The sequence below is a fragment of the Leptopilina heterotoma genome, unplaced genomic scaffold (assembly GCF_015476425.1).
Source record: "Leptopilina heterotoma isolate Lh14 unplaced genomic scaffold, ASM1547642v1 Lhet_54, whole genome shotgun sequence".
Classification (NCBI taxonomy): Eukaryota; Metazoa; Arthropoda; class Insecta; order Hymenoptera; family Figitidae; genus Leptopilina; species Leptopilina heterotoma.
In genome coordinates, this window is record NW_025111118.1 from 522,929 (window position 1) to 537,781 (window position 14,853).

General features: G+C 25.6%; 1 protein-coding gene across 1 annotated transcript; it reads right to left on the bottom strand.

The window, feature by feature from the left end:
- Positions 1-2,769: 2,769 nt before the first annotated feature.
- LOC122508517 (protein PXR1-like) lies at positions 2,770-4,429 on the bottom strand (the record flags this gene model as incomplete). The annotated part of the gene is made up of 2 exons (XM_043621929.1): positions 2,770-2,817; positions 4,280-4,429. Coding segments are annotated over 2 exons (198 nt in total), but the record flags the coding sequence as incomplete, so codon positions are not given.
- Positions 4,430-14,853: the final 10,424 nt, after the last annotated feature.

Sequence of the window (14,853 nt, forward strand, 5' to 3'; positions counted from 1 at the left end):
TTTTCGAATAAAATATAAATTACTGAATTTCAAAGATTTGACATTCAAAATTTTTTAAAATCTTCATTTCTGTGGAAAAATAATAATAATTATATTTTAAAAACTCTATTAATGTTCCGAATATTTTTATTATTAAATTAAATATAATTAAATATAAATTAAAGTTATTGAAAAATGTTTTGCAAACTTTTTTTGTGTATCTAATTATTTTTAGAGTAAATTAAAATATTCTTTAAGGGAAAATAGAGGGAAAAAATAAAATGAAATATTTAGTGTAACCCTGCCAAGTAAAGGACTATTTAGCAAATAACAAAGAGAATTTTCATTGTTAATTTAGTTCGAAAACATGTTTTGTAAAGAATCAACTCTCTTTATATCTCTCTCTTTCTCTTTCCCCCTTCTCTTTCTCTTTTATAGTGAACTCGATTTGTGCCAAGATAGTTTCGTTTTATTGTCAAAAATTCTTTTGGTCAATACCTATAGAATACTTGGAAACGATCGCAATTTCGCCTCTCGCGAGTGAAAAAAAAACTAAAGCGACCCAGCCACTTGGGTTGGAAAAAGCTACCGCTGCGAAATCCGCAATAATTCGATAGAGGACAGGGTCGTTTAATAACTTGGACAAATGTTTTGTCGCGAGTTTCTCTTCGTCGTTCGAAGTTTTTTTTTTATATAAACCAAAGGGGGGTTTAGATTCAGCAAAAAAAAAAAAAATAAAAAAAAATCCAACCAGGCGGTGGAAAAATAGTTTCAACAAATGTGTTCACCTTCCAATCGATGTTAAATTTTCTTTCCTAAAACTTTTCCATTCATTTGTTTTCTAACTAGTTTTCAAAACGATTTTCTAATGAGTTTTCAAAAAAAAAGAAAAGTTAACGATTCTCTAAAATTCTGTTGTTATTTCGTTTTAAACGAGTTTCTAATTAATTTTTCAAACTCGTTTTATAGAGAAGAGGAAGAAAAATTTTGTTTATCTTGCAGCAAAAAATATTTTGAAACCAATTTTTATTTCTTATTGTCCTGTATTTTTTGGTAAAAAAAATTCTGTTTTCTTTCTTTTTAAAAATTTTCTTGTGAATTTAGAAAAAAAAAAAATTTCTATTTAAGTTTAAGTTTCTATTTAAGTATGAAAAATATTCCTTTGGGAGAATTTTTATCACCGGGATATGGTGGTTTTGTATTGTTATATATTTTGAATTGCAGTGGATATATCCTCGAGTTTTTTCAAAGACGCGTGAAAGGCTTTCAAGTGCACTTGTTCATTGGTTTTAAATGCACACTTCATTCATGTAATACGAATGTGCACTTTTGTTCTATTATGAGGAAAACAATTATTGTACGAAATGTTCTCACCATCAGTCGAATATTGTCTGAAGTTTAATTCTACGAAATTTTGTAAGCAATTACGGGTAATTATTATTATTATTATTCAAAATTTAACAACTTCGTGTCTTTTGTTTATGACAAATTCCAGTCGTTTGTTTCAATTTATATTTGTAATATTTAAACTTCAAAAATTCAAACTGAAAATAATTAATGATTATAATAATTAATTTTTGACAAGCTGTCGAAAAAATTGGTGAACAATTGAAAATTAAGAGAATTTAAATAAAAATTAATTATTTATTAAATATCGGGGAAAATTATTATTATTGTAAACAATTGTTATGGTCCCTATTTTTTTTTTACTGAGGAACATGTTGAGAGTAAAAAAAAAATTTTTGAATGTTTTTACCCCCATTATTATTTTTTGTAAATTTGCCTTTTCTATGAAATTACACATTTTTTTGAAAATAATGTCAACTTATGTACATTATAATAAACAATTATTATCGTCCATATTTTTATTGTTACTGAATATATTCTGAGTAAGAAAAAAAATGTCTGAACAAAATTTTATTAATTGTTATTATTTATTAGAATTTTATTCTTTATTATATTTTTTTATTTATTATTTCGCAATTTTTAATTAAAAATTGCTATCCACAATTGTAAACAATAATTTTTGATGAATTTTAAAATTAAATAAAAAATTTAAAAAAATTAAAAATTAAATTAAATTTATTAATTTTTTTAAATTTTTTAAAATTGATATTTTTTAGATGTTTTTTAATAAATGTTTTGAAAACTGATAATTTTTAGATGTTTTTTCAATAAAAAAATCCTTTTTGCAGTGTTAACTTTAATTGCCATCTATAATAATTCATAGGGGAGAATAAATGTTACTTTTCGCAAAACAAATTGTCCTGGAAATTTGCATTACATACCACTTCGCTCATTATGATCATTCACAAAAATGAAAAAAAAAAAACATTATCCAACTTATGTTCTGTTCGCATGTGTCGATTCAATTATAATTTTCCTGAATTTATTTCTCCTGCTTTCGCGTTTCTTCTTGATTCACTATATAATTTCCACCTAATGACTTCATAAGCATCCTCTTAATCTAAGATCAATTTTTTTTTCTCCTATCAAAATACGAGTGTAATTAATAGACGCAAAAAAATGGATGAAACGACAAGAAAAAATTTGAAAAAAAGAAACTATTTCGTGTCGAGATCAATCAGCGAAATTTCCAGTGTTCAGTGAAAAAGAAATTACAAAATCGTAGGGATTAGTGGAGATCCTTCTTGTTTCTTACTCTCTTTCTTACTATCCCGATTTTTTCTCTCATTTTTCTTTTTGTATTTTCTCTTTTTATTTTTTTGTGTCATTTCTTCTTTCTTTCTCTCTTCGTTTCTCTCAGTTTCTTTATTTTTTTGTTTTTTTGTTTATTTTTGTCTTTACTTTTTCTTTTTTTGTCGGTTTCTCTCTTTTTTTTCTTTTATTCTTCATTTTCTTCTGGTTTCTTTCTTTATTTTCTTCATTCGTTTTTTGTTTCTCTCTCTCTCTCTCTCTCTCTTTCTCTCGATTTTCCTGTTTCTATCTTCCTTCTATATTTTCTCTCGATTTTATTCCCTCTTTCTTACTTTATCTATATTTTATTCTCTCTTTCTTTTATTTTTTCTCTTGCTTTTTTTTCTCCATTTCTTTTCCCCCCTATTTATTTTTTGTTTCTTTATATATATTTTTTTTCATTCGTTCTTTTTTTTGCTGCGATCTGACTCCTTTTTTTTCTCTATTTTCTTCTTGATACTTTTTTAATTCTCTTCTTTTTTCCCTTTCTTTCTTTCTTTATATACTTCTTCTTGTTTCTATCTTTTTTTAGTTTCTTTTTTCTTTGTTGCTTTCACTCTCTCTTGTTTTTTCCTATCTCCCTTTTTTACTATTTTTTCATTTCTTTCTTAATTTTTTTCTTTATTTTCTTCTTGTTTCTTTCTCTATTTTGTTTCTCTCTTGATTTTTCCCTTATTTTTTTCTTTCCCTAGTTTCTTTTTTTTCTTTCTTTTTTGTTTTTCTTGTTTTTTTACCTCGTGTTTTTCTAACTTTCTTTCTTTTTTTTTGTTTTTCTCTCTCGTTTTTTCCATTTTTTTTCATTCTTTAGTTTCTCTTTTTCTTTTTTCTTTCTTTTAATGACTTTCTCTCTTGATTTTTCCCATGCTTCTTCTTTATTTTGTTTCTCTCTCGATTCTTCCCCTCCTGTTTTCTTTCTCTAGTTTCTTTTTGTCTTCTTTTCTTCTTTTTTTTGTTTCTCTCTCTCGATTTTTGTTGCTTTCACTCTCTCCAGTTTTTTCTTATCTCTTTTTTTTACTATTTTTCTCTTTTGATATATTTTCCTTTCTTTCTTAATTTTTTTTCTTTGTTTTCTTCTTGTTTCTTTCTTTATTTTGTTTCTCTCTGGATTTTTTCCTTCTTTTTTTCTTTCTTTTTTGTTTTTCTCGATTTTTTCCCCTCTTGTTTTTTTTCTCTCGTTTCTTTTTTTCCTTTTTTGTTTTTCTCTCTCGTTTTTTCCCACTTTTTCTTCTTTCTTTAGTTTCTCTTTTTCTTCTTTCTTATTTTAATGATTTTCTCTCTTGATTTTTCCCATGCTTCTTCTTTATTTAGTTGCTCATTTTGTTTTTTTCTTGTTTCTTTCTTTATTTTGTTTCTCTCTTGATTTTTCCCTTAATTTTTTCTTTCCCTAGTTACTTTTTTTTCTTTCTTTTTTGTTTTTCTTGTTTTTTCTACTTTCTTTCTTTATTTTGTTTTTTTCTTCTTTCTTTCTTTTAATGATTTTCTCTCTTGATTTTTTCATCTTTTTTCTTTCTTTAGTTGCTTATTTTCTTTTTTTCTTCTTTCATTCTTTATTTTGTTTCTCTCTCGATTCTTCCCCTCCTGTTTTCTTTCTCTAGTTTCTTTTTGTCTTCTTTCCTCCTTTTTTTGTTTTCTCTCTCGTTTTTTCCTCTCTTTTTTCTTTTTCTAGTTTTTTTCTTTTTTTTCTTTCTTCTCCTGTCTTTGATGGTTTCTGTCTCGTTTCTTTCTTTCTTTCTTTCTTTATTTTCTTATTTTTTTCTTTTGGTATTTTTTTCTTTCTTTATTTTTTCTCTTGCTTTTTTCCTATTTTCTTCGTGTTTCTTTTATTATTTTGTTTCTCTCGATTTTTTCCCACTTTCTTTCTTTCTTTCTTTAGTTTCATTTTTTCTTCTTTCTTTTATTTTTTTTTATTCTCTGTCGTTTCTTTATCCTTTTCTGCATATCTTTCTTTTCGTCTTGTTTCCATTTTTCGCTATTTGTTTCTCTCTTTCATTCTTTCTCTATTTCCTCCCTATTTCTTTATTTCTTTATTTTCTTATTTTTTCCTCTGTTCCTCTCTCTCTCTTTTTCTGTATGTATTTTCTACTTTTTTCTTTCTCCACTGAGAGAAAGAGTGGAAAAGAGAAAGAGAAAAAGAGGATAGGAGAGAAAATGTGAAAGAGTGAAAGTATAAAAAAAGAGAGAAAGAGAAAAAAGAAAAAGAGGGAAAGAGAAAAAGAGTGAAAAATAGAAAAAGCGACTACAGTGAAGAAACTGAGTCCTTAATCCCCGTACTTTTCAGGTAGAATCATTATTCCCTTGCTAAGTTCCAAATGGCGTGATAGGAAAATATTTTATTCGATTTTGTACAGTCGCCGAGGTTATAGTTGGGCATTTTCAAACTAAAACGAATAAAGACCAGTAGTAGGTATAATGGAAGCGATGTAAGTTTAATAATGGCTCGGAATGATAATTGAGGCGTAAAAGATCGAGTAATCTCTTGCAGCGCGATTTGCGCCCGGAATGGCGCACAAGGATGGACCTATATAGATGAATGGGAATCTCATAAGAGAGGGGGAAGGGGGGTTTACTATACATATATATATATATATATATATATATATATATATATATATATATATATATATATATATATATATATCCGTATGCGAGTCAATTTGCAGCGGAAAATAGCATCCTGAAATTGTTTCGTCTAAGGTAGTTGTTAATTTAAAAGCGAATTCCTACCCTCTTTCTCTCTCTCTCTCTCTCTATGCTATAGAGCTGAGAATTCTGAGCGACACACAGTGAGCCACTTGATTTAGTAACGGCAAATCAACTCTCTGGGTTTTCCACGGACGAAAACGAGCGTGAACGAAACTTCCTGGGCGTTATACTACTGTTTTCCACAAGAAGAGAATATTTCTCTCTCTCTCTCTCTCTCTCTCTCTCTCTTACTCTCTTTTGTTCTTCGGAGAATAAATTACAAATTTCCTACACTATGCTTTCTTGAATTATTATTTCAACGAATATTTCTGTGCAAACAGGCAAAGGAAACATATATTAGAGGTACAATTTGTTTTTGTTTTGTTTCTTTTTTTTTTGTGTTTTAAAAAATTGTTGAGTATATGTAATTAGAGAGTTTAGGTTTCTAAATAAGGATGAGTTTTAAATAATGGCGGACTAATGATTGCAAAATGCATTTTGTGTTATTTTCATGACGGTAATTCTGGTTCACGCCTGAAGCTGCACAAATGACCAGCTATAAAATCTATAATGAACTTGTTCCTGATCGGTCCGATTGCCTTTACTTTAAAGGCACTACTGATTCTTTTCTTTTGCATTTCTTTTCTTTTGTTTCATCATCATCATCATCATCGTCATCATTATTTTACTGTTATATATTGTTTCGAATTTCGTACTTGTGCATTTAATGAAAATTTTGCAATTTTTTTTTTTAATTTTTTATTTATTTACTATCTTGACGAAATATTATTGAAATTACAGGGATTTTTTCTTCTTTACTGCTTTCAAATTTTCGCATTTATTTTCTAATTATTTCATTTACTCTATTTTCACTTTTTTCAATTTTCCCATTTTTCACCACTTTCAAAATAAATTTGACTACATTTTAAATAAAGTTTACAATTTTTACTGAAACTCTGGCAGTAGTAAAATTTATTTAAAAAATACTATTATTATACTTTTATTTAAAATACAGTAGTAGAAGAAATTATAGTCAGACAGAATTGTTGCAACAATTATGAGTAGTAAAAGAAAATTTTAGTCAGACAAAATTCGGGAATTTATTGTAATTTATTGTCAGTAGTAAAAGTACGTTTTAGTCAGACCACAATGTATTATATATAAGTTATTATTATTATAATAATTAATTGTTAATTAATTAATTGTTATTTCGCTATTAGTAGTGTAGATGAATTATAGTCAGTGAGAATTTATTATTATTCGTATAAAAATTCAACGACAGTAGAAAAAGTTATTTCTAGTCAGACAAAATTCTTCTAATTCGTTTAAATTTAGTAAAGAAAACTAGTAAAAATAATTTTTAGACTTGTTAATTTTTTTTCTACTTTTAAAAATTCGAAAATTGTCCAAATTAAAAATTACTCCTAAAGAAATAAACTTCAACTGGCAATATTTACAATTCAACGAAATTTTAGTCTGACTAAAAAGTATTTTTACTACTGATTATTAAAAGTAAAAAATAAAAAATTATCACATATTATAAAATTCAGTCTGACCAAAATTTCCTGTTACTACTGAAAATAGTTATAACAATTATGTCTGACTAAAAATTGTATTTACTACTTATTCTAAACTAATATCAATGACTCTTGATTAAAATATACTTTTATTTTTCTTTATTAAATTTTGCTTTGAGAATAAGTATGAAAATTCAACGACAGTAGTAAAAGTAATTTCTAATCCGTCAAAAATTCTTATTATATGATTAAATTTATGTACAGTAGTAAAAGTAATTTGTATAGTCAGACAAAATTGTTATTAGTCGTGTAAATTTATAAACAGTAGTAAAAAAAATATTCGAGACTTATTAATTTTTTTTTTGACTTTAAAAATTCGAAAGTTGATCAAATTAAAATTAAATCAGGAAGTAGTAAACTTTTTTTGAAAATAATAAAATTTTCCTCTTCTCTAAGAACTAATTGATATTTTCTGCACATTTGTAACCATAATTTTTACCACTATTAAAATAAATTTTTACAACGTTCGATAGAAATTTTACAAATTTTACTGAAATATCTTGCAAAAATAAGAAAAAGTTGTCACGAAATTTACTTTGGAAATAATAAAATTTGCTTTGGAAAAAGTTCAATTTTTAAAAATTTTTTAACAATTAACAAATTTTCTAGTATTTTTTATAAATAAAAAGGAGAATAATTTGCATGATAATTTAGATCAGTTAAACGAAATTTATTATAGAGAAAAGCATATAACAAACAAAATGTTTATATTTTTTATTTGTTAATCATAATTTTTTTTAAATTTTCTAATTTGTAATATCATTTTATTATGAATCATAAAAAATACTGAAAAAAAAAATTTATTTGATTCAAATAATCGATTAATTGACTATTATCAATTAAATATTAACATGAATCAAATAGGTCATATTTATTGGAGTCAATTAAATGGTTCAATTCATATTTGAACCAATAATTTTAGTATTTGATTCAAATATCATCTAATTGACTCCAATAGTTATTATTTGATTGAATTAAATATTTAATTGATAATAGTCAATTGATTGGTTATTTGAATCAAATAGATTTTTTTCAGTGTACGACGGTTAATGTAGTTGATAATAATTAAAAAAAAATATTATTTATTCAAAAAATGAATTTCAATTTTTATAAAAAAAAAACTTAATTTTTATAGAAAAAGAACGTAAATTCTTTATATTGACATAAAAAGAAACAAACAAAAAAAGATAAAACAGGAAACAAAAGAAAGAAAAAAAAAGTTGGCAAGTGACCAGGAGTTGGCGATTAACAGAACGGTTTTAATTTTTGTTTTGACTTTTTTTCATTCCAACTCGTTTTTTGGTTTCCTCTTTCTCTCCTGATCGCGGCGTTCATCTGGCGTTCACTTTTCTCCTTACGCGAGTTCTTAAGACCTCGAATAGTGAGAGAGAGAGAGAGAGGAAGAGAGAAAACGAGAGAGAGAGAGAGAGGGTCATTCTTTTGTCGCTTTTTAGTTTGGCAAAGAGATATACACATGCGGTCCAAACGTTTGGATTTCAACGAGCGTAAACTTGTGGCTAATGAAGTCTCAATTCAAAGAGGTGCTGTATATAGGTGAACACTTCTCTCGAGATCAGAGATTCCAATGTATATAAAACCTATAGGTGAGCAGAGCATTGGGGTTTTTTTTTTCTTTTTTGATATTCACCGCGCCAATGTTGGTAAGATTTTTTTTTTTTGGTGGTGTGTTGGATATGTTCTTTTTTTTCCAGTGGAATAGATAAATTGTGCTAGTCAAAGATAACGACGAGTTATCGACATTTTTCTTTTAGATAAAATGCTAGTATGGAGGCGGCATAATTATTCGCTTCGAGTCAAAACTTATTATAGTCGTTTGTTATCGACTTTGGAAGAATTTATTTTAATAAGAACGTATCGAGTTACTATTTAAAGTTCCACATTGTGAGAGCATCCATTTTCTGAAATGAATATTCATTAATATTTTTAAGTTTTTTTTTTTTTTTTTGAAGGAGTAATGGATTTTATTAAATTGGGTTAATTTCAGTTTGAAGACGATTTTATTTTTTTGCTGTGTGTTTTTTTTATTATTTCAGTAGTAGAAGTTTGTTTTAGTCAGACGGTAGATCTTTTTTCTTTTGGTTATCAGTAGAGTAAGTAAGTAATAGTGAGACATAATTGACATGATTTTGGTATTAGTAGTAAAGGTATATTTTATTCAGACAAAATTGATATAAGTTTAGAATCAGTAGTAAAAGCGTATTTTGGTCAGACATAATTAACATAAGTTTGAAATTCGTAGTGAAAGTAAATTTTCCTCGACTGTAATTCATAGAAGTTTAGAATCAGTAGTAAAAGCACATTTTGGTCAGACATTGTTTATATAAATTTGGAGTTAGTAGTAAAAGTAAATTAAAGTTGTCAGTTTGAATCAGTAGCAAAAGTAGTAAAAACCTACTCAAGTCAGACAATAATAATATAGTTTTTGATACTAGTGGTAAAAGTATATTTTAATTTTAATGTTAGTAGTTAAAGTATATTTTAGTAAATCAAATTGATGTAAATTTAGAATCAGTAGTAAATGCACTTTTTAGTCAGCCGTAATTAATTAGTTTTAGTCAGACAGAATTGTTATAACTATTCTCAGTAGTAAAAGAAAATTTCGGTCAGACTAGATTTAATCAGTTTTTGTAATTTTTGATTTTTAACTTTTAGTAGTCAGTAGTAAAGAATCTGTCTTCAAAATCAGAAATAATAATTCTTCTACAACTGTCTATATTTTACTAGAATTTATTTTTCCTACTATTCTTAGATTTGAATATATAGTAAAAATTTCGTCTGACTAGAAATTACTTTTACTACTGTTATCAAATTTAAACGAATAATAAGAATTTCTGGCTGACTAGAAATAACTTTCACTACTGTTGCTAGATTAAAACAATTATTAAGATAGTGGTCTGACTATTAATTACTTTTACTACTGTTATTAAATTTAATCGAATAATAAGAATTTCTGGCTGACTAGAAATTACTTTTACTACTGTAACAAAAATTACATAAATAATAAACATTTTGTCTGGCTAGAAATTACTTTTACTACTGTGGCAAAAATTACATAAATAATAAACATTTTATCTGACTAGAAATCACTTTTACTACTGTAGTTAAATTTAATCAAATAATTAGAATTTTTGACTTACTAGAAATTACTTTTACTGCTGTCGTTGAATTTTCATACTTATTCTCAAAGCAAAATTTAATAAAGAAAAATAAAAGTATATTTTAATCAAGAGTAATTGATATAAGTTAAGAATAAGTAGTAAATACAATTTTTAGTCAGACATAATTGTTATAAAAATTTTTAGTAGTAACAGAAAATTTCGGTCAGACAGAATTGTTATAATTATTTTCAGTAGTAACAGAAAATTTTCGTCAGACAGAATTTTATAATTTGTGATAATTTTTTATTTTTTACTTTTAATAATCAGTTGTAAAAGTACGTTTTAGTCAGACTGAAATTTCGTTAAATTGTAACTATTGCCAGTTGAAGTTTATTTTTTCTTTAGGAGTAATTTTTAATTTGGACAATTTTCGAATTTTTAAAAGTACAAAAAAATTAACAAGTCTAAAATTTATTTTTACTACTTTTTTTTCTAAATTTAAACGAATAAGAAGAATTGTGTCTGACTAGAAATAACTTTTTCTACTGTCGTCGAATTTTTATACGAATAATAATAAATTCTCACTGACTATAATTCATCTACAGTACTAATAGCGAAATAACTTATAGAAAGTACATTGTAGTCTGACTAAAACGTACTTTTACTACTGACAATAAATTACAATAAATTCCCGAATTTTGTCTGACCGAAATTGTCTTTTACTACTTGTAATTGTTGCAACAATTCTGTCTGACTATAATTTCTTCTACTACTGTCTATATTTGATTATTTTTTAAATAAAGTTTAGTACTGCCAAAGTAAAGTTCAGTAAAAATTGTAAACTTTAAACACAATAAAATTTAATCGAATAATAAGAATTTCTGGCTGACTAGAAATTACTTTTACTACTGTTGCAAAATTCAAATAATTTATTAAAATTGTGGTCTGGCTAGAAATTACTTTTACTACTGTCGTTAAATTTGTATACCAATTTTCAAAGCAAAATTTAATAAAGAAAAATAAAATTATATTTTAATCAGGACTCAGGAGTAATTGATATAAGTTTGGAATAAGTAGTAATAGCAATTTTTAGTCAGACATAATTAATATAAGTTTGAAAGTAGTAGTAAAAGTTTAATTCGTAATTACTAGTTTCAGTCAATAGGAAATTATTTGAATACTTTCCAATCATAGTGTCAAGAGTAAAATGCATTTTTTTAAATTCAATTTTTAAAAAATATAGTATCAGTAGTAAAAGAGATTTTAGTCAGACAGAAATGTTATAACTATTCTCAGTAGTAACTGTAAATTTCGGTCAGACCGAATTTTATTCTTTGTGATAATTTTTCACTTTTAATAATCAGTAGGGGAATGTAGTCAAGGTTGGCCTACTGTCTAGGTAGGCCACTCGCGTTTTTTTGTCAAGTTCACTAGCGCCACCTACGCGCATTTTTGTCGAAGCTTGTCTTAGTGAAACCTAACTTTTTGTTCAATTACATTTTCGGAAAATCGAAAATTGTGTTTTCTGTGACGTCGGTACAAAAAAAGCTCAAAAAAAGTTTTGTGCATAATGTGAAAAACCATTAATAAAAGATAAAAAACAAATTGAATCGTCAAGGCAAGTATGCAGAAAATTTGTGGGACTCATGGTTGAAAGGAAAACAAAGTAAAAAATCGAATCCCGAAACGTATTTCTTTATTGTTACAACAATTCAAAAATGTTACTTACTGTCAAGGTCGGCCACTATGTGTTTAAAATGCGCAAAGTTGAGGACGAGCTACTTCATTTGCAAAAACTGCAATTCTGTATAACTCATAATATAATTGATCATCTTATTAATATTTTTATTTAATTTTATTAATATTTTAGTGCAAAACTTTTCTTTATTTATATTTATTTTTTTATATTGTTTATTGTTATTATTTTGTTATTTCATTAAGTTACAAACTGTAAACAATAAAGAATCAATTTTCCGTAACTCCAAACATGTTATTTTATTTTTTAACGATTAATGCCCTTTGAATTTTAAACATGGCCGACCTTGACTGTAATGGCCAACCTGGACTACAAATTTTTTTTTTTTTAAATCTTTATAACTTTTTCATTTTTAAACCTGTCAATTTACTTTGTACAGAAAAAATGTTCCTATTAAACAGGACTTTCTAACCATATACTTCAATTGTCCAAATTCATTTTTAAAAAAAAGTTATAAACAAAAGTCAAAAAGGTGGCCGACCTAGACTATGTTCCCCTAGTAAAAATACGTTTTAGTCAGACTAAAATTTTGTAATTTTTGTCAAAAAAAATTCTTAGTATATTCATTTAAATTTGGAAACAGTAGTAAACCTAATTTCTAGTCATCCAAATTTTTTGCGCTTGTTGTAAATTCAGTAACAGTAGTAAAAGTACTTTTTAGTCAGACAAAATTCTTACTAGTCGTGTAAATTTGATAACAGTAGAAAAAGTAAATTTTAGTCAGACAAAAATCTTTCTATTCGTGTATAATTTAGTAACAGTATGTAACAGTAATTTTCAGTCAGGCAAAATTTTTACTATTCGTGTGAATTTCCTTTTCCACCGACAATGGAAACTTTAATTCCATTTCCCCTAGGCGTGATACATTAGCATGCACTATTAATTTTACAAATTATAAAAGAAGAAAAAAAGAATTCAAAAAGCAAAAACATTTTAACATGGGACATTGAAAACTGTTGAACTGAGAAAGAGTTTATGTATAAATATTGTATATAGAATAAAAAGAATACACGTGTAACATATATGACGACTTTATTGTCCTATTGGGCATTGTTGTCAGCTGCACAAGACATGGGTTTATTGCAGTCATGGGAGTTACCGGAGGGGAGATACTACGTCACTTTTAAAGTGATCCACTCTGATTAATTATAGATTGCTTCTGCATAGTGAACGTACTGAAAATCTAGCTTTTTGATTTACGTCCTTATTATTCATCCCTATTTAAAGTATCTTATATATACATATGTATACGTAATGCTAATATATTATTGTATACGTATACTTGGTGAAAGGACACGACTGTTCCTTGTGCAATTTCATCGTATTCAAATGTAACAAACACCCAATCAAAATCACTCATTTTATATTTCTTATATTGTACTGTGTATTGCTTTTTTATTTTCCATACAATTTCTGTCTTATATTCGCATTTCTTTATTTTTTACAATTTCTTGATTTTATTTACTTTATTTATTTTACTTGTTTTATTTATTTTACTTATTTTACTTATTTTACTTATTTTACTTATTTTACTTATTTTACTTATTTTACTTATTTTACTTATTTTACTTATTTTACTTTATTTTATACAAGTTATATATTTTTTTAACATTATTTATTTTATCAGGATTGACACAAAATTTATATTTTGTTTTTCTCTGATTTTCAGATGAAATTTCGACTATTTCCCTGAAGTTCTTAAGAGAAAAGAGACTAATTCAAGGCGAGTTCAATTCCAAAATAAAGGTAATTTCTAAGCAAAAATTTTATTTCACACTCTTTTTTTCGAAAGTCAAAGTCAAATTATAAATTTTCACCAGTTATTTAATTATTTGCTATTTTCTTTAGTTTTTCATTTTCTCTACTCTCCTTTATTTTTGTTACTTATTTCAATTATTCGCAGTTGGAAAAGTTCTATAAAATTTCACTAGAATAATTCTATAAGAATTCTATAGAATTTCACTAGAATAATTCTATAAGAATTCTAGTGAATATTCTATAGAATTTCACTAGAACGATTTAATACAATTTCTACATGATTTCTTCTAAATTTTAGTGATTTTTAATTAGAAAGAATATAAATTTTGTGAAATAATTTTTTTGACATTATATTATTGTATGGTTACTACAGGGTTCGAACTAGGTCCGTAAAGTCCGTAATTTAATTAAAAAAAAGGACAAAAAGTTCGTAAATATATAATTTGGAGAATTTTAGAGAAATTACAAATGATTGCAAAATTCAATTATTTTCAAAAGTCATAAAATTCTTCGCAGAAATTCAATTATCATCAAAAATTTTTAAAAATTCTCTTCAAAATTTCAATTATCTTTATAAACAATTATTTTTCAATTTTTAGGAACTTTATAAATAATAAAATTCTTCGAAATTCAATTATTTTTTTAAAAAATTAATAAAATTCTTGGCAAAATTTCAATGATTTTCAAAAACTTTCCTCAATTCAATGATTTTCAATTAAAATCTACTATTTTAAGAATAATTCAATTTCTCCGAAGAATTGTACTCTCTGTGAAAATAATTGAATTGTTTCGAAGATTTTGATTATTTATAAACATATAAAGATAATTATAAAGATGAAGATTTTTCTTATTGATGAAAATAATTGAATTCTCTTACAGAATTTTATGAAATTTTTTAAAAATAATTGAATTCCTGCGAAGAATTGTATTCTTTGTGAAAATAATTTTGAATTCTTGCGAAGAATTTTATTATTTATAAAAATAATTGAATTCCTGTGAAAAATTTTATTATTTATAAAAATAATTAAATTCTTGATAAGAATTTTATTATTTATAAAAATAATTGCTTAGGCGGCCAACTTAGGACCACTCTCCCCTAATAATTGAAATTTAAAAAAAAAATTTCTTTTAAATATACAATAATACCTAAGAAAATAGTAATTAATTGATAATTATAATAATTATAAAATAGTCGTTAATAATAATTGAAACATTAAATAATAATAAATTATAATAATTACAATAACTCATTAAATAATTATTATTGAAATAGGAAAAATTTCGC